Source organism: Acomys minous (genome assembly GCF_964271855.1).
Source record: "Acomys minous genome assembly, chromosome: 3".
Lineage (NCBI taxonomy): Eukaryota > Metazoa > Chordata > Mammalia > Rodentia > Muridae > Acomys > Acomys minous.
Window position 1 is genome coordinate 130,666,014 of NC_140485.1, and position 18,109 is coordinate 130,684,122.

Here is an 18,109-nt window from a genome sequence, read left to right on the forward strand (position 1 = left end):
AGCCCAGCACAAGACAGTGATTTACCCCTGGATGGCAACAGCGGAGTACGTAGGAGTGTTTACCAGTCTCTGAAGTGTTTGTTGTCCTAAGTGTGAAATTAATTCTGCTAAAGGTCTTATTATACTTAATGAACGTTTTTCCTCTTATAAATCTGAAGAAAATGAATGAGAAAGAACCTATCAATTCTCAGTGTATTGAAATCCTTCCTGTAATCCCAGCTACGTGGGAGGCTGAGGCAGGACGATGCTGAGTTCAAAAAATAAGAAAGGAAGACAGGAATGAAGCACCCAGGCTGGCATGACGCTTGTAAACTAGCACGTGGGAGGTGAAGGCAGGAGGCCTGGAGTCCAGGGCCTGCCCTAGCTACATAGTCAGTGCAGGGCTAGCCCCGGCTCTGAGAGACCTTGCCTCAAACAGCCATGTTAGCCGACAGTGCAGAAGGCATCTTTAGAAGCAGAGGGGCTGGTTCACTAGATGAGTGCATCAGCCTTTGGTGTGATTGTATTTTCTAACTTCTACCTATGTTAGTTTTCCAACAGAGTTTGCTTTAAGATCATCAAAATTGAAAAAGAATTGTGAAAGACATTGTGTGGCTCTTAGGAAAGGAGATCCATGCGTTATATATTGTGTTCTTATAGCTGAGTTTGTCAATATTCTCTTCTTGTCTTGCAGGTTTCCAAGCAACAATCAGCGCTCCTCATATGGTGAGTTAACTTTATTCGTTTTCTCACAAACAGGTCACATTTTAGGAGATCATTTTACTAAGAGTAATAAACTTTTTTTTTCTTTTCTTTTTTGAGACAGTATCTCACTTTGTAGAGCAGGCTGGCCTGGAACTTTTAGAGAGGTACTGTGCCTCTGCCTCTGCCTCCCAAGTGCTGGATTACGGGTGTACACTCTTATGGTTGCCTGAATGTCTTATCTTATACTTGGTATTTAGAAGAACTCTCTTTGTTAAAAAGCTACCATTATTAAAGGTTTAAGTGACACAGAAATAGAATATTGCAAAAGTTAAGGAAGGGAGAGACTATTTTACATAGTACAGTGGCTTCTTGCTGTATGGTTCTTCCTGGCATGATGTGAACAAATGTCTGTTCACTGCAGTCAGGCTCCAGCAGCAGACCAAGGGACAGTTCCAACCAGTTGGCTTGGTAAGCCAGTGAGCTTATTGGAAGTTACTAACATGAGCATAGTGACTCAAAGGCTACTGTGTCACCTAGCACTTTGTATGACTTTTATGAAGAGTGCTATTATTGTGCAGCTATATTTGATAGCATTATTTCACTTTTGTTATAGTAGATTGCAGCTAACTTAAGTCTTTTCAGTATTGATATGTGTTCTAATGCTCTTACACAAATACAGTCTGAACCTAAAAAAGAACACATAGCTTTTTAAGTGTTAAAATTTCTCCCCAAATATAAGTGAAACAATACTTGTTTGTATATAAACAGTGAATATTTTTTCCAGAAAAATTACAGGAACCTGGAAATGTTGGCTGCCTTCAGGGAATAAAACGGGGCAGTGGGAAGGGGTTGAGGGTTTTCCACTGAAAATCCTTTTAAATCTTTTGTCTTTAGATTTTAATTTATATAGTAGTTCACCTAAAATTACAGAGCACTTTAAATATAGGAGGTCTAATCCAACAGAACTATGTTTTGTAATTACAGTGGTGTCGGAATGTTCCATTGTCTTCATAGGTGGTACTAGTAGAAACTTTGGTAGAAAGTTGCCAGCTATATTTATACCAGGTATATATGGACTTCAAGAAGAAATCTATATGTGGTTACTTTTCTTTCGGCAGCATGCGTATGCACTAGAACTTCTGTTTGACCAGTTGCACGAAGGTGCGAAAGCCCTTGATGTAGGATCTGGAAGCGGAATCCTCACTGCCTGCTTTGCCCGGATGGTAAGAGCATTATTCTCCCTGGAATCCTAATAGAAATGTATTATGTGACTTAGCTGTGGTTTCTTCTTATGGTCGTTTTGATTTTTTGTTTGGTTGTGTTCTATTAAGATAATTTTAGCATGTGTCATTTAAGATGATTGTGATAGAACCCAAATTGTAGCTCTCAGAGAGAATGCTTTAGCTTATCTAATGGAAAAGCCTAGGTAGGGGCCTCCCTGGCTCCTCATGTTGGCTGAATTTTGAAGGCCAGGCTTTATTTTATTTTGGTTTTTGGACACAGGCGCTCTCTACATAGCTCTGGCTGTCCTGAAACTCAGTAAGCAGCCCAGGCTGGCCTCGAACTCATGGAGGTCCACCTGCCTCTGTCTCCTAAGTGCTGGGATGAAAGGTGTAGCCACCATGCCCAGCTGGGCTAGGCTTTATTAATGAGTGGTTTCTCTCTGGGTGTGGGTTTACTCTTCATCTTTCTGCATGTCAGCATTATGATTAGACAGCCTCTACCCTGTGATCCAATATGGCAGCCAGTGATTCAAGCTACATCCTGCTAAGTTCTCATCTGGCAGAAAAGAACTGAGCAGGCCTGGTTTTCAGCCATCTTACCTGTTTCTTAAGAGTGTAGGCAGAACTTTCCCCTTAGCAGAGGAGCTGGCAAATGCCCTGTTTGCTGTGCTCCAGTGTTTAGCCCTAGAGGCTTATTGGTGAGGCTGCCCAGAGTTGTAAGCATGTAGGATGAAGGTTCACCTGTGCCTAGGAGTCCATCCAGCTAGTTACGAGGAACCCTGTGTTCAGTGGCCACATTGGGAGTCCTGGTCTTCTTAGGTTGAGATAGATATATCTGTCTCAGATTAGAATCTGTATATAAATAACTAACTGTGCAATAGCTCCTGCATTGTAACTCTGTAGAGGTGGAAGTTTTGTCCTTTTTCTAAGACTGAGGCACACTGTGAGGTGCCATGTGCTTCTCTTTAGGTGTTTTGTTTGTTTTGTAGAGTTCAAGTCCTCAGAACTTGGTATTCTTTTATAAAAAGCTGGAAATAGCATTTAATTAATGAGTAGCTCTCTGTGGTGATATGTTATTGGTTTCAAAGGAATATTCCTTTAAAAAATATTATTAAGGGGCTAACAAAATGCTCAGCAGGTAAAGGCACTTGCTGCCAATCCTGACCTGAGTTCAATCCCTGGAACCTACCCACAGATTCTTCTCTGAGCTCTCCACATGCACCACAGCACATGCCCCCGACACACGAAATAGTTCAATAAATGTAGTTTTAGCTGGGCAGTGGTAGCACACACCTCTATTCCCAGCACTGAGGAAGTAGAGGCGGGTGGAGCTCGGCGTTCAAGGCCAACCTGGTCTACAAAGCTAGTCCAGGACTACACAGAGGAACCTTGTCTTGAAAAACAAAACAAAACAAATCAAAAAGTAGTTTTAAGAAAAAGGTCCCTGAGTTATCTTTAAATAAAGATAGTGTTTGCTAAGCATGCCCAGTGCTTGTCAGTGTCCTGGGTGCTCATCGCGTGGTCTTCTGTTTCCCACGTCCTCTGTGTGGCATAGACCCTGTTTCTACTTGGTTTGTAGTTGAGGAATGAAGGGTTTGCATGTCTCATGTCAGGCAACTGTGACTGATGAGATTCACATAGGACCCAGGAGCTTGTTCAGAGCCTTTATTCTGTTAAAATTTGTAATTAGTATTGACACTTAGGCCCTCTTTATGTATGTATGTATTTTATCTTTTGAGCCAGGATCTCATAAGGCTCTGGCTGCCCTGGAACTTGCTGTGTAGACCAGACTGGTTTCTAACTCAGAAATTTACCTGGCTCTGCCTCTTGAGTGCTGGGACTAAAGGCCTGGCTTCCGTATTGATGTATTTTCATATTTTTCATTAATAGCAGTAGAGTTGAGTATAGACATATAGAAAAAGAGATACAGAAACAAGATCTCAAATAAAACCCAGGCTTGCATCAAATTCCCTCTGTAGTCAGACTGGTCATCCCCCTGCTTCAGCCTCCCAAATTATGGATAGGTAGATGAGTGCCATAGCGTCTGGCTTCTTAAAATTTTTATGCAGTATTTCATCTTTTTAATTTAATTTATTTTATTTTTTGGAGATAGGGTGTGTCTCTATGTATCCTTGCCTGGCCTGGCACTTACTTGTTCTGTAGACTAAGCTGTCCTGAAATGCATAGAGATCTGCCTGCTAATAGAATTAATTATGTACCACCATTCTAGGATTAAGAGCTGAGTAGTGTTTAAATTATCCTTTTAGCTAGAGTTTATTCAAATTAAATATTGGTTGTTAAATCCAATCTCAAAGTTCTGGATTTAGGGGCTGGAGAGATGGCTCAATGGATAAGAACACTATCTGCTCTTCCAGGGGTCCTGAGTTTAATTCCCAGACACCACATAATGTCTCACAACCATCTGTAATGAGATCTGATGCTCTCTTCTGGCAATCAGGTGCAGATTCGGTGCTCATATAAATAAAATATTCTAAAAAAAGTTCTGGATTTGAAAATATATTCAGTTTAAAAAAAATACCTCATTTTATTTTATATGCACTGGTGTTTTATCTACATGTATGTCAGTGTGAGGATGTCAGTGTGAGGATGTCAGATCTTGGAGTTACAGTTATGAGCTGCCATGTAGGTGTTGAACCCATATCTGGGAATTGAACCTGGGTCCTTTGGAAGTACAGTCAGTGCACTTAACTGCTAAGCCATCTCTCCAGCCCTTATTTTGTTTTTCTGAGACAGGATCTCACCATAGTGCTGGCTGGAACTCACTGTGTAGACGAAGCTGGCCTTGAAATCACACTCATCCATCTGCCTCTCCCTCCCAAGTGTAAGGACTAGAGGCCTGTGTCACCCACCACACCTGACTAAGTTATGGATTTAAAAATTAAAAATCTAAAAGTTGCAGTTTTCTTAGTATTGTAAGTTTTTGTAATTTATTTTAACTCTATAATTGCCTAAATACAGTTATTCAAGAAGTTGAAAAAGTTGTATATGGTAATGATAAATTGAGTTTAACAGTTGAAAAACTTAAGCTGTTTATTTTTTATTTCTCATTGTAAAATATGGTTTTAATTAAGCAAATATCTTAATGACAGGAGAAAAGCAAATTTAGTTCTGTGGGTTCCTGAATTACTCTTTATTTTTCAGGTTGGACATAGTGGAAAAGTCATTGGAATCGATCATATTAAAGAACTAGTAGATGACTCAATAAATAATGTCAGAAAGGATGACCCAATGCTTCTGTCCTCGGGACGAGTGCGACTGGTTGGTGAGTACCAGGAAACTACCTCACTGCTTATTTGTGAGAGAGTTTTCATTTGCAGAAGAGCGATGCTCAGAGCTAAGAGTTGCATCCTTCGCCTTACTGAAATGCTGTGTATAAAAAGCAGCTTGTTTTTGCCCATTTTCCTGGACACGTAGCATTGCATTGCGTACGGTCTCTCTCAGCTTGTTGTTTTCCTGCTTTCCAGGGGAGTTGTTTGCCCATATGGATTTCTCTTTTGTCACGTGCCTGTTCAGCTATCCAGTTGTGCCTATTTATCTTTGATATAGGTGTTGTAGTGGTTAGTCTTTTGTTGCTTTAAATTTCTTCACCCCTTAGTGGTATGCATTTTCATTTTATTGCCACCTCCCCTTTGTTTTTTTGTCTGTTGCTCAACTGCTGTTGCTCAAACCTGTGACCTTCCACATGCTAGGTAGGCACCAATGAGCTACATCTCTAGCCCCTGGGCTAAATAGAAATTCTTAACTGTAATGTACCGAGGCTTACCCCGCCCCCCAGTGCCTTCTCTGTCTTAAGGATATATGAAGTCAGGAAAGTCCCCTCCCCTGTTGCATTTTTAACCTCCCGTGTTAGAATTCTTCACACTGACTTTGACTTGCACAGATTTTCAAGGTATGACTTCTTTTTCAGTGGGCGATGGAAGGATGGGCTATGCTGACGAAGCCCCGTATGATGCCATTCATGTAGGAGCTGCAGCCCCAGTTGTGCCCCAGGCAGTGAGTGGACAGTTTTTGTGTTTGTATTTATGTGATTTAGTCCACTAAAACTTAAAATATTTTTATGTAGCAATGTGGTGATGAGTCCCAGATGGAGTTCAGAATGTATGTAGACCTTATGCTTTCTAGTTAATACTAAGTGCTAGTAGTTTATTAGGTAGAAGGGGAAATGCCCGTGTGAGAGAACTTGAACTGGGTCTAAGATTCTTTGGAGCCTCCAGCTGAATACTCAGGCTGTGCCTACAGTCTTAGCTCAGTGTGGGTTAAATAAGAATTACTCTTGCCTGGCCTTGGGAATAGGAGACAGCATAGGAAGAGCTTGGTCCTTATGGAAATTTGCAGCATAAAGGAGATGCCAAGAAGATATAGATGAAAGGGCTGGCTTTCGGAGCAAGACTGGGGATGAAGGAAGAATTCTCTTTTTATTAGAACTGTTTGAACTCAGGAAAATAATTCAGGGGCAACTCAATATTCAAGTATTACCCTTAAAAAAATTTAAAAGTCAGTTGGTGGTGTTGCATGCCTTTAACCCTCAATCTCAGGAGACAGAGAGAGGCAGATCTCTGAGTTCGAGGCCAGCCTGGTCTACAGAGTGAGATTCAGGATAGCCAGGGTTACGCAGAGAAACCCTGTTTCAAAAAACTAAAAACAAACAAATAAAAATGGAAAAAAAATAAGATCTAGTGACTAAGTTTTAACAGAACGCAACCTTTACAGAGGCAGTACTATTCAAAGCCAGCTTGCTTTCTTGCTGGTTTTGAATAACAAATGGTTGTATTATTCAAAGGGTAGCATATGATTGAAGCATTTTCAGACAGAAGGGAGGTCTGGTTCTGCGTTCAGAGGGCTTTCTTCATCATCACACAGGAGTCCCGCTCTACCTTCCCGTGCTCCTGGTGTTGGGATCCCTAATGCAGCCATGTCATTAGGATTGCCTCACCATTGTCTCAGTGGCACCCTAGGTTCTATGGGAATAGGATAGCAGCTACTTGTTGGTGTTCCGTACTTTTCCCCTCTTCATCTCCCCTGCCACAAGGGTATGGAGCACACTCCCCTGGCATTAGAATTCTGTTACAGTGGGGTCTCAAACACAGTGAGCTCTTCAGTTGGACCAGGCACTCTCTCAGGTGCTGTGACGGCAAAGATGAGCATAGCATAGTTTCTATCACCAGATAACTTGTAGCTTAGAAGGGGAGGCTGGGATAAGGGGGTACGTGAGGAGATGGTCACTAGAAGTGTACACAGCTTGTTCTACCTTTAGCCAGTAGCGTGCAGGAGGGGAGGAGGGCCAAAGTTGAAAGAGCAGCATTTAAGTTTGCTGTCACTGAGAACTGCACTGAGTCCATACAGTGGGGGGATGCCCAGGCCCTCTGTTAGGAAAGCCAGTAGCCTAGAGTGTAGGTGGGTGTGTAGTGTGTTGTGCATGAGTACTGTGCTACTTGTAAGAGACGTGACCACTGGATTTTGCTATGCTCAAGGGGTCCTGGAATCAACCCCTAAGGACACTAAAAAGGGAGTAAACGAAGTGTGTTTCTGTTTCTGCCCATGGGTGTTGAGCATTACTTAGAGCACTGTAACATAGTGCTGGCTGTTTCCCATCTGTAACTTGGGGTGTTGTGTGTTTTCTTTTTTTCTCCTAGCTAATAGACCAGTTAAAGCCTGGCGGAAGATTGATATTGCCAGTCGGTCCCGCAGGAGGAAACCAAATGTTGGAGCAGTATGACAAGCTACAAGATGGCAGTGTCAAAATGAAGCCTCTGATGGGGGTGATATACGTGCCTTTAACAGATAAAGAAAAGCAGTGGTCCAGGTGGAAGTGATTTTCTCTTCTGCTCTCTCTTCTTCCACACATTCAAGGTGAAAGGGTGTGGACTTTACACATTAGCCTGCAAGAGCTGTTTTGATGGCTTCCTTCATGCTACTCCATTAAAGCATCAGAAACTCACTCCACTAAGTGTGCGGCAAGTGTTGCATGGTCTGCCCTTTGTTCAGTTTCACTCCTACCAATAGAAAAGGGAGGCTGAGACCTCGCTATCAAGCTAATCTGATTTAAGAGGGTTTCTCAGCTGTCCTGTGGAACTTTGTAGGATGACCTTATTCTTTGCCAGGCACTGTCTTCCTGCATATTTATAAGGCATGTTTATAGCTGATATATATATGGAAATAAATGCTTTGTTCTGAAAAAGAGGCCATCATTTCTTACCTTCTTCACTCCCTCTGATAGCGCTGTCACAAGGAAAAAGAAAAGTATTTGGAAAAGGAAAAGATGTTTGTCCCAGTTTTCAACAAATGCAGAATCCCAGAGAGGGCAGTCTACATTGTGGGTTGATTTTTTTTTGGGGGGGGGGGTCAGTTCTAGATGTGTTAGCATTGTTCAAAGCCACCATAAGAAGTAACTGTGTGGGCACGCTGTAGACCAGCCCAGCCACTTCTGCGCTCTGTGGCGGAGTTTAGGGAGGAGCGGGGTTCCAGGAGCTGTCCGGTGAAGCAGGCCAGGCCTCACAGCTTGCCCTGGGGGGTGTGGTGCACACTGCTGTCCTCACAGCTCTATGACATGGCTCATCAGAAAGCTCTTCCCTGCTTCTGCTCAGTGCCGCTGTGTCAGCTGGACATGTCCTCTGAAGCTGATGCTCTTCTTTCCCGCATTCCTCCCTGTGGAGAGAAGCAAGGACAGCATATTGGAGTGCTGTGGCTAGATGCCTGAAGCTGGTAGCCAAATAAGCATGGTCCGACAGTTTCTTTGCCTTAGAAACTTTCCTAATTGACAAGATGCTTATTTTAAGAGGGTTTTTGTTTTGCTTTGTTCTTTTTAATAAGTGGCAATTTTAAGTACAACAACTCTTTTATTTTGCTTTCTATAAAGAGGACAGGTACCTTTGGATGACTTTTAAATTTTTCTCTGCAATGTGGTGGAGTTCAGAGAATAACTTAACAAAGTCTGTTCTCTCCTACTTCGTGAGACCCAGGGGTTGAGCTCAGACCCTTAGTATAAGCAGGAATCGCCTTTGCCGTTGAGTCGTCTTACTAGCCCTTCAGGGTTTAATTGCATTTTTTTTCCAGACAAGGTTTCATCGTATAGCCTTGGCTGTCTTGGAACCACTTTGTAGACCAGGCTGTAGATCCTCGAACTCAGGATCCACCTGCCTATGCCTTCCAAGTGCTGGGATTAAAGTCATGCACCACCATGCCCAGCTTAATTGCAAAAATTTTTAATTGCAAAAAGTTACTTTTTGCACTATTTTACTCTTGGGTTTGTGGCCATCCGTGAATATGGTAGACCAATCAGAAACCACATCCTTAGCAAACAGACAAACAACTACCGCTCCACCTCCCCACAGCTGTTTAACAGTAGCCAGCGCTTGCTCTCCATGCTGGGATTTTGTCTGGCCTGTGGTTGTGGTTGCTCTGTGCACACTGTCAGTCTCTGAGAGTTCATATGTGCCGCCCAGCTGCTCTGTTATATGTGGAAAACAGGCTCCATATAGTCATTCACTGCCTCCGACCCTTAGACTTCCCAACTCATTTCTTCAATGATAGCCTTGGGGCGGAGGTGTGATGTCCTGTTCAGGCCTGAGAGCTCACTGCACAGTCACTCATTCTCTGCATGTTGATTAGTTGTGCGTCTCTGTGTTCATTACCATCTACTGCAAAAAGGAGTTTTTTTGATGAGGCTTGAAAGATACTTATCTATGGGTATAATAAGGAGTCATTAGGCATCTATTGAATACTATATTAGAATAATAGTAATAGATTCTCCCCTAGGGCCTAGAACCTGTCTAACTGGAGCTTCATGTCCTGATAAAAACACCAGGTATGAGTTCCATCTTGTGGAGTGGGTCTTAAGTTTAACTGGAGTGTGCTTGGCTACTTCCATGACATCCGTGCCACTATTGTACCATGGAGTATATTAAGCAGCCATTATTGTAGTTTGCAGAATCCCCAAGCTAAGTGAAGACAGATGATTTCTCCTCCCAGCATAACATTTTCTAGTACTATGAAGGCTGCCCAGTAGGGATGACTCTTCCAGATCAATACCAGCTTGAGATCCTCAAACATTATGGCTCAAGTATATGGTGGGTCAGCATAGGGTCTTACCAACAGCTTCTGGAAAGTAACCAAGATCATAACACCTCCCACTTCCCCATAAAGAGACTCCTTTCTTTCCATTATATACGCTTCAGAAGCCTCTGCCCCCCCCCCCCAAGCCCCTGCATCTTCCTGATTCAAATAATTGTGTATTTGCTACCTTAGAAAGTTTATTAAACTGTTAGGAAACATTTGTAGATGAGTTGTTATTTCTTGATAGTACACCTTATTCGTTCTTAACTCACAATATGTATAATTCAGTATTACTAACACAGGGCCATTAAAACTTTAATACAGTAAACTTCCACGGTTGTATCCTACTGACTATATTGAACATTTATAGCCATTTTAAAGAGCCTTTCTAAGTTTTGGGTGTACAACTTTTTATTGTGTGTGTGTGCTTGTGTGTGTGTGTGAGAGAGAGAGGGGGGAGGGAGGAGAGAGAGAGAGAGAGAGAGAGGGAGATAGATAGATAGATATTGGAGAAAATTTAGTACCTAGGAAGTTGAGTGGGTCTGAGGGAATTAGGATGTGTGGAAGTTGCCTATGTATACATGGGAAATGCCAGCTTTTCTTTGTACCCTAAATTTTAAAATTCCAGTCTATGAGCCTATTTATACAAACTCCAGAAGTGCCCCAGTAGCATATTACTTGCTTAGCATGCACAAGGCCTTGATTTTGACACCCCCCCACTACACCCCCAAAAGAAAAACGTAATGGAGAGGGTGTTTGGAAACCTGTTATCTTGTTGATGGGCATTAGGACTTATTTACTAAGTATTTAGTGCCTTGCAGGAAGTAATTACAAGTTTTATGGTTAGTATCCTAATTCATGCTTTAAAAGGCACAGGTAAACTGTATAAATAGAGCAAATCAATCTTCTGTAGACTGATTTTTCTAACATCTGCATAAACTGTGATAATGACTGTTTTATGCTAATTCTTTTTGGGGGCAGTTTCAGGACAGGGTTTCTCTGCATAGCCTTGGCTGTCCTGGACTTGCTTTGTTCCATGCTGGCCTCGAACTCACAGAGATCTGCCTGCCTCTGCCTCCCTAAGTGCTGGGGTCACAGGTGTGAGCCACCACACCCAGCTATGCTAATTAAAATACTGTTGTTAGAATAATACTGTATTAGGAAGGAATAGAGTGGAGAAATATCATGTAAAAGATAATCCCAAGGCTGGAGACTTGGCATATATAGTGCTTGCTGTGCAAGAAAAAGGGCCTGAGTTCAGATTCCTGGCAGCACATAAAAGCTGGCTGTGGTGGCATGTCTGTAACTCCAGCACTAAGTGGGTAGGGGAAGGGAGAGACAGGTGGATTCTGTGGGCTTACAGGCCAGCTAGCCTTGAAGCTCTAGATTCAGAAATAGATTCCATATCAAAAAATAAGGTGCAGAACAACTGAGGAAGACACCAGACACTAACCTCTGGCTTCTAGTACACACACACACACACACACACACACACACACACACACACACTTCTCTCTCTCTCTCTCTCTCTCTCTCTCTCTCTCTCTCTCTCTCTCTCTCTCTCTCTCTCTCTCTCTCAGACACATACCAGTAATGTAACATAAAAGGGGGCTTACTAGAGAAATAATTTTTCTGGTACTATTTATAAAACTCAAGAGGCACATTATTTGTTAAGCCTTAAACACAGCACCTGCTTGGGACATGAATGCTCTCACCTCATGACTCTTCCACACCCACAGCTTTTGCAAGGTGTTTATCTTAGGTTTTGCTCAGACAGGTTGGTAGAGGAACACAGACATCCTGAGCTTCTGCCCATGGCCAGCTCCTGTTTCTCTGTTTGCTGCTCACACTTCGTCTACCCACAAGTATGTAATTTTTCCCCCTGAGTCATTTGAGATTTCATTGCATAATGACACTTCTTTATCCCTAAAGTATCAAGTGTTTAGTGATGTTTTGTCACTTAATTTCTCGTCAGGTGAAGCTTTTGGTGGTTTTATTTATTTCTTCCATGCTTAACGGCTTCATTGAGGTAGAATTTATATGCCATACAGTTTACTTCAGACTGCATTTTTATTCCTTCCTTCCTCTCACTGGCAGTTGCTGGCCCAGTGCTGCACGTGGCTGAGTGAATGGTTTCTTTGGAGCTGATAAAGCTGCCTTATGAAATCAGCTGACAGGTATAACATGCTTACAGATGATACATTTTCTCCAGTTTGGTTGGCAGTTGGTCCATTCTGCAAGTGCTAGCAGACTCTAAACAAAAGACGACTCTTTTTATCCAGTTTTGTGAGTATAAGTATTAAAAAATAAATGTGAACTCCAAATGTTTAAATTATCATCTTATAATAAATAAGATTAGCAAGATAATTCTAGAGAGAAGTTATAAATTTTCTGAGTATTTTGTCTCAGGAAGAGGTTTTACCTTTAGAATTACGAAACAACTTGGGCGTGTGGTTTCTTACTGTGTTTGGAGTAGCATGAAAGATGCGAGGTGTGACTGGTGTCTCGTTCTGCTTTGGTTTGGCGCTGTATGTGCATTCATTTCTTTTACTGTATTGCTTGGAATCTGCATATTTTACTGACTGGAGTGTTGTGTGTGAATTGTTACAGCACCAATTCACATGTAACTCCTAATTAGAGTTTTGTCTTTTCTCCCCAGGGATGAACTGTAAGAGCAACAGGAGCTTGACCAGTCAGTCTGTCACATTGCAGTGGATTGCTCATCTCAGTCCTTAAAGCATTTGAAAACCAACAGCATCACAGCTTGTTTTGGACTTCGTTACACTCTTATTTTCAGCATGAAAACGTGTGGTTTTGTAGGGTTTCCTAATTCAAAGAGGCACAGAGCCAAACTGGTAGAGATGGGCTGCAAAGCGTAATTTTGTGTGTTATTTTTAACATTGCCCACATTTTATTTTGAAAATATTAAAAGAAAGGGTTCTCCAACTAGAAAGCTTCATTTGTGAATTAGTTTTGAAGAGTGGCTTTGCTTTTCTTGGACACTTAATTCTGTTCCAATATCATTTATCTGACTTCTTTCGTGCATCAGATAACACCACATTCACAAGCTTAGGTCTCTTGGTAGCTGGTGTCTGTTAGATGCTGCTAAGAAAGCAGAGGTGAGCTTTCTTCTTAAAGCTTTTGATGTGACGTAATAGGGTAGCATGTTATAGATACAATCAGCTGCTGTTACCTAAACACTAGGTGTCTGTAAATACTGAAACCTCAGACGACGGCAGGTGGTGTCCCCAGACACTCACTGGTCAGATTGGACTTCTCTGATGTAATTTTCCTCTCGAAAAATGAGAGGAGGCCTGTAGCTCAACATCGTTTTTCTGTTTCTAGTTTGCTGCTGATAATGTATCTGCATCTAATACTGTAAGCTGTTGCGTCTCTGCACAGTTTATACAGTGCTGCTTTGCCAAATAAAATTAGAAGCAAAAGAAGCATTGGTGGCCTTTGAATCTAGAAGAACACAGCTCTGCTAGGTCCAGATGCTGCCCACAGTCACGGGGGAAGCGTTCTCCTCTGCTGCTGTCCTGTAAAGTCCTAGGAGGTCAGCGTGGCTAGCATTCATCCACAGGATGTGGCTGCATTTCTTCAGGGCAGACACTGTGCGTTCACTGTTTCTCTGCCTTCCTAGCCCGGGCCTGCTATTTAGTAGCTCTGTAGTAAATGCGCAGTGAGTGAGTGGGGAAGAATGTGGTTGAGAAGTAAACATACTGAAATCCATGTCTCATCTATAAATAGATTCATCAGTAACTGAAAAGTATGTCTGTGAAGGAAATGGCACCTTGAGGTTAAATATGGTTTTATGTTTTATAAGAAGACTTTAGATTTTGTGAAGATTCTAGAACTTGGGAAGATTACTAGCTCCCAATAAGTGGGGCTAGCATTCCCAGCAAAGCCTTCCCTCTTTCGGAAAGGGCACATGATTCTGACAAGAGTCTTGGTGTGAGAAACTGTTCCCCACTCCTAAGTCTTAAGTTACTAGTTTGAAAGTCACGCAGACATCATCTCACGAGTGTCTCTTCTTGGCTGAGGTCTCGGGCCGAGGAAACTAGCAGTCTGTGGTCCTGCAGGCTTGAAAATCTTCACCAGCTTTGATTTGCTGTCAGTTGTTGCTTTAGAATCCCGGCAGTGACCCTGTGTTCAGGATGCATGGTCATTTGAAGTGTGTGTAAAGCCACGTGTTCCTTCAGGCTTTAAAACAAATTCTTAAGCTTCCCCATGACGCTGGACCTTGGTAGTCACTATATCATCATATGCAGATCACCATATGCAGATCTCCTTGCTGGCATTGGGAATAGAAAAGGGCACTTCCACTCCAGGAGCTTTCAGCCCAGGTGAGGAGACAGTTTCTAAACAGGCACCAGAAACCATCACCCGATTGGACAGAGAATCCTGTGCGCAAGTGCTGTTCTTGGACCTTATGCTCTTAGGAGGTAACACTAGAGTGTTGAGTAAACAGCCAGTTTTAACAGTGCCACTAAGTGGGTAGAGATGGAAACAGTGGTTTTAATGAGTTCTGAGCCCTTTAAAAGTTGGATTTCTGTATGTGTATAGGAGAGGTAAGAAAAGCCTGCTATTTAGTGTACATAATTTCCAGAGAATTTTATTTTCTTTAACAGAAGGTATGCCTGAATATAAATAACATAAAGGGCAATGAAGATACTTTGAGAAGTTCTAGGTAGTGTAATGCATTTTCCCCAGCAGATTTGATCTTACTAAAGCCAGACCCTAGCTTTCAGACTCCATGGCAGTCAGTGCGCTCATGGCAGGGCTCAGTCTCCGCCCAGCTGCTGCTCTCTCCCATCCAGGAGCACACGGAACCCGGGGAGAGCCACCGTCCACATTCCCCTGGCAGCTGCCGTTGTTTGTTGGTTGGTTTGGGGGTTGTAGGGGACAGCAAGATGGCTCAGTGGGTAAAGGGGCTTGGTGCCAAGCCTGAAGACCTGAGTTTCACCCCCAAAATCCACAGAATAGGAAAACGAGCTCCTGTAGGATGTTCTCTGCCCTTCACATGCACACCGGCCATGGTGGCACATGTATGAAATCCCAGGACGTGGGAGGTGGAGACAGGAAGGGTCAGAAGTCATCCTCAGCTCTACAGCTAGGGTGAGGCTAGCCTGGGCTCTACGAGACCCTGCCTTAAAAATAAAAAAGGAAGTTCCCACTGTGTGTCTCTTCACTAAAACATCTTAAAAATTCAGTGGACTCTAGAGTAATTTTGTAGTAATAACTTTGTAAACTCTTCCAGCTACTCCTGGCTGTGGTTCCACCCAGGAGGTACTTCCTCAGAGTTTGTAAGGCCTTTTTCCCTCTGTCTAGAAGAGGTAGGTTTTTCTAGTTTCTAGTTGTTTAGTGTGGCACTAAAGGAACTCATGCCAGCATGGTCCCCCGGCACTAATAAACAAATAGCATGGGTCATTGTATAAATTGTTCTAAAATTCATCAGGCTGATAACTTATTTTAGGTAAGCACGAAAATTCTTGCAGTGTATAAATCACTTCTTATCGCTTACTGTGTTCCTAATGACCTAACAGCTTACTGTGTTCTGTGGTAAAAAATGGGCCCTGACTGCATTCTGGTTGCACCTCTAGATTTCTACCACTTTCCAGAAAGATTGGCCGTCTCTTGTCTCCAGCTTCCTTAAAGGCTGTCAGTAAAAGGGTCTGCTTGAAAAAGGCTAAGAGAAGCGTGTGACTGTGCTTTGTAATATAATAAAATTTAAATGAAGTCTAATGATTTGTTCATCTCAAATTCTTTTACTCTCGCTCTTACAGTAATCATTGGGTGCCCCTTCTCAGCCAACTCTCCCCTACCCCCAGGTTTCATCTTTTTAATGTGCTTTGTGTTTGCATCAAGGTTCTGTGAAATCCCCTTCCAGTTTGTGGGGAGGAACACAGGATGGTTCTTGTTACTCTGTCAGTTCTCATAGGACGCCGCCGAAGTGGGGTGCTGGACCCTGGGAGCCTCTGGTGTCGTGTCTCATTCAACACTCAAGGCCCTTCAGGATGAGACTCTGAAGAACTCATTGAGATAGTCCCAACAGGAGGAGCATGACACACACGACAGTTGTCAAAAAAGGTCAGGTGATGGCAGCACGAAAGGCATTTTAAATGTGGGCAGGCTTGAGGCACCCTACACAGTTGGCTATGTCTTCCAAAATGTATGGCTTGGCTTTTTTCCCCTTACTTATTTTTCCCCCATCACTATTGATTTTAGGCATTTTTCCTATTCTCGTTATTTTATAAAGATTTTATTTTTAACCTAGAAATGATGTAGGGATGGAGCGAGCTCAGGTGGTAAGGGCAGCATGTACCCACAGCTTTGACCACAGCACACCACATCATGATCTTGGCTCCAGTGAAGAGTTAGGAGATGGGCAGCAGAGCCGAAGAAAGCAGGAGGGACAACAAAGGTGGGTGTTACATAGAGCATCTCACTGTATCTGCATCATATATCTTGACAGAATAAGAGCTGGAGGCATCATAGGTCATTCATAGGCCTCTGTGATGGTACATTTAGAGATACCAACCCAGTTTCCTCAGTAGACCGGTTTAAGAATGCCACCCTTTATTTAGAATTTGAGGTTGTTCAGTCATATAAATGATGACAATGTAAACAAATACTTTAAGCAGCTTTTATACCCAATAGCTTTCCCTAAGCTGTTTTTAAAATTCATTTTTGTATTAGGATTTCATTTATGTTTTGTTGTTTTATTTGTTCACACACAGGATCTCACAGTGTAGTCCTAGATCCAGGCCTGGATCTGCCTGCCTCTGCCTCCCGAGTGCTGGTAGTTTGGTTACAGTTTGTCAATACATTTCCTAAAATTAGAAATAACTTCGTAAACATATCTTTAAGCTGAGTTGTACAATATGTCATATGGTTTGAAAATTTAACAGGGCTGCAACCAGGCTTGGACCTTCCTGATGTCCCAATGTCACAGGAGGCTTATTCTGACATCAGTCCATTTCTTTGGGTCTAATTTTATTTCAGTCATCAGTGACTTTGTTTATAGCCAAGCAGTTAGCTACTAAAGTCGCTGTAACTTTATCCCTTTGTCTGCACAGTACTAGACTCAAATAGGACGAGAGCTAGGAGAGTAAAGCTGTGAGGCGAGAGGGTAGGAGCACTGGTGCTTAGGAAGCCAGCTTCAGGAGGCCATTGTGAGGAAAGTACTGAGCGTCCCACCCTGGTGGATAGCCAGCGCACTTCTTTGTTAGAAATTCTCATTGAAGTTAAAAAACAAAAGCAGTGTACAAACCTGAGGTCAAGCATCTGAAGTGTTGGGATGATTCTGGAGGAGTAGATGAAGGAAAGGACTCTCAGTCTGTGTGATGTTTACATGAAAAGACCAGTCAAAGCCACCAACAGGGCCTGCCTCGGACTGCCAACTTGAGGGACAAACAGGATCATGGACCTCTGTGCCCCTCTGTTTGGATTGAGGGAAATTATGGTAAAGAGCAAAGTCGGCAAGTGAAAGGTGTTGTGACAAGAGGAATGGGGCCAAACAAGTTCTCAGTCACTATACGGAAGAGATGGAAAAAGTTCCTCCTGAAGACACCATATCTGGGACATGAATCGCATCAAATATCAAAATTGCTTATGGAAGGTAGGGAGTACGTCCTGTCAAGTTTGTCCTGACAGCCAAGTTGACAAGGCAGCATTTTTGTTTCTTCATTTTTGATGATGGTTGTTTTGGGGAGGGGTTCAAGATAAGGTTTCTCTGTGTAGCTCTGGCTGTCCTGGAAACTCACTCTGTAGACCAGGCTAGCCTCGAACTCAGATTCATCTCCATCTGCTCCTAAGTGCTGAGATTAAAGGCGTGCACCATCACCAGCCACCCAGCTGACAGGTCAATTTTAAGCTGGGCCAGCTTTAGGTTTAGCATGTTTGAGAGGTAAACTATGGGCACTGTGCTCCCTCCCTGAACTGAAGGAGAGCTTAAGAGTCAGTTAGCCACTGATGGCTCTCAGAGGTCTCGCCCAGGCTTCAGACATGGAACCCTAGGTAGGGCTTCATCTTCTGCATCAGACTTTATAAGGTTTGGGGTGACTCCATGTTTTACAACACTCAGTTTCCCTCTGTGAAAAGTTGGTATGATTTAATCCAAATACTAT

General features: G+C 42.7%; 1 protein-coding gene across 3 annotated transcripts in view; it reads left to right on the forward strand.

Moving 5' to 3' along the window:
- PCMT1 (protein-L-isoaspartate (D-aspartate) O-methyltransferase) overlaps positions 1-15,725 on the forward strand; it is a 35,867-nt gene extending 20,142 nt beyond the window's left edge. The window contains exons 3-9 of one of the 3 annotated variants that reach the window (XR_014778413.1): positions 674-705; positions 1,803-1,907; positions 5,070-5,190; positions 5,836-5,921; positions 7,562-7,731; positions 12,078-12,157; positions 12,640-15,725. Coding sequence is in view for 2 of the 3 variants with exons in the window: in XM_084777999.1 (XP_084634125.1) it covers positions 674-705; positions 1,803-1,907; positions 5,070-5,190; positions 5,836-5,921; positions 7,562-7,731; positions 12,640-12,652 (527 nt within the window). In the remaining variant the exon portion in view is untranslated. Of the gene's footprint in view, positions 1-673; positions 706-1,802; positions 1,908-5,069; positions 5,191-5,835; positions 5,922-7,561; positions 7,779-12,077; positions 12,158-12,639 lie in introns of all 3 variants that reach the window. The other 2 variants (XM_084778000.1, XM_084777999.1) reach the window with 2 other exon arrangements.
- The last annotated feature ends 2,384 nt before the right edge of the window (positions 15,726-18,109 follow it).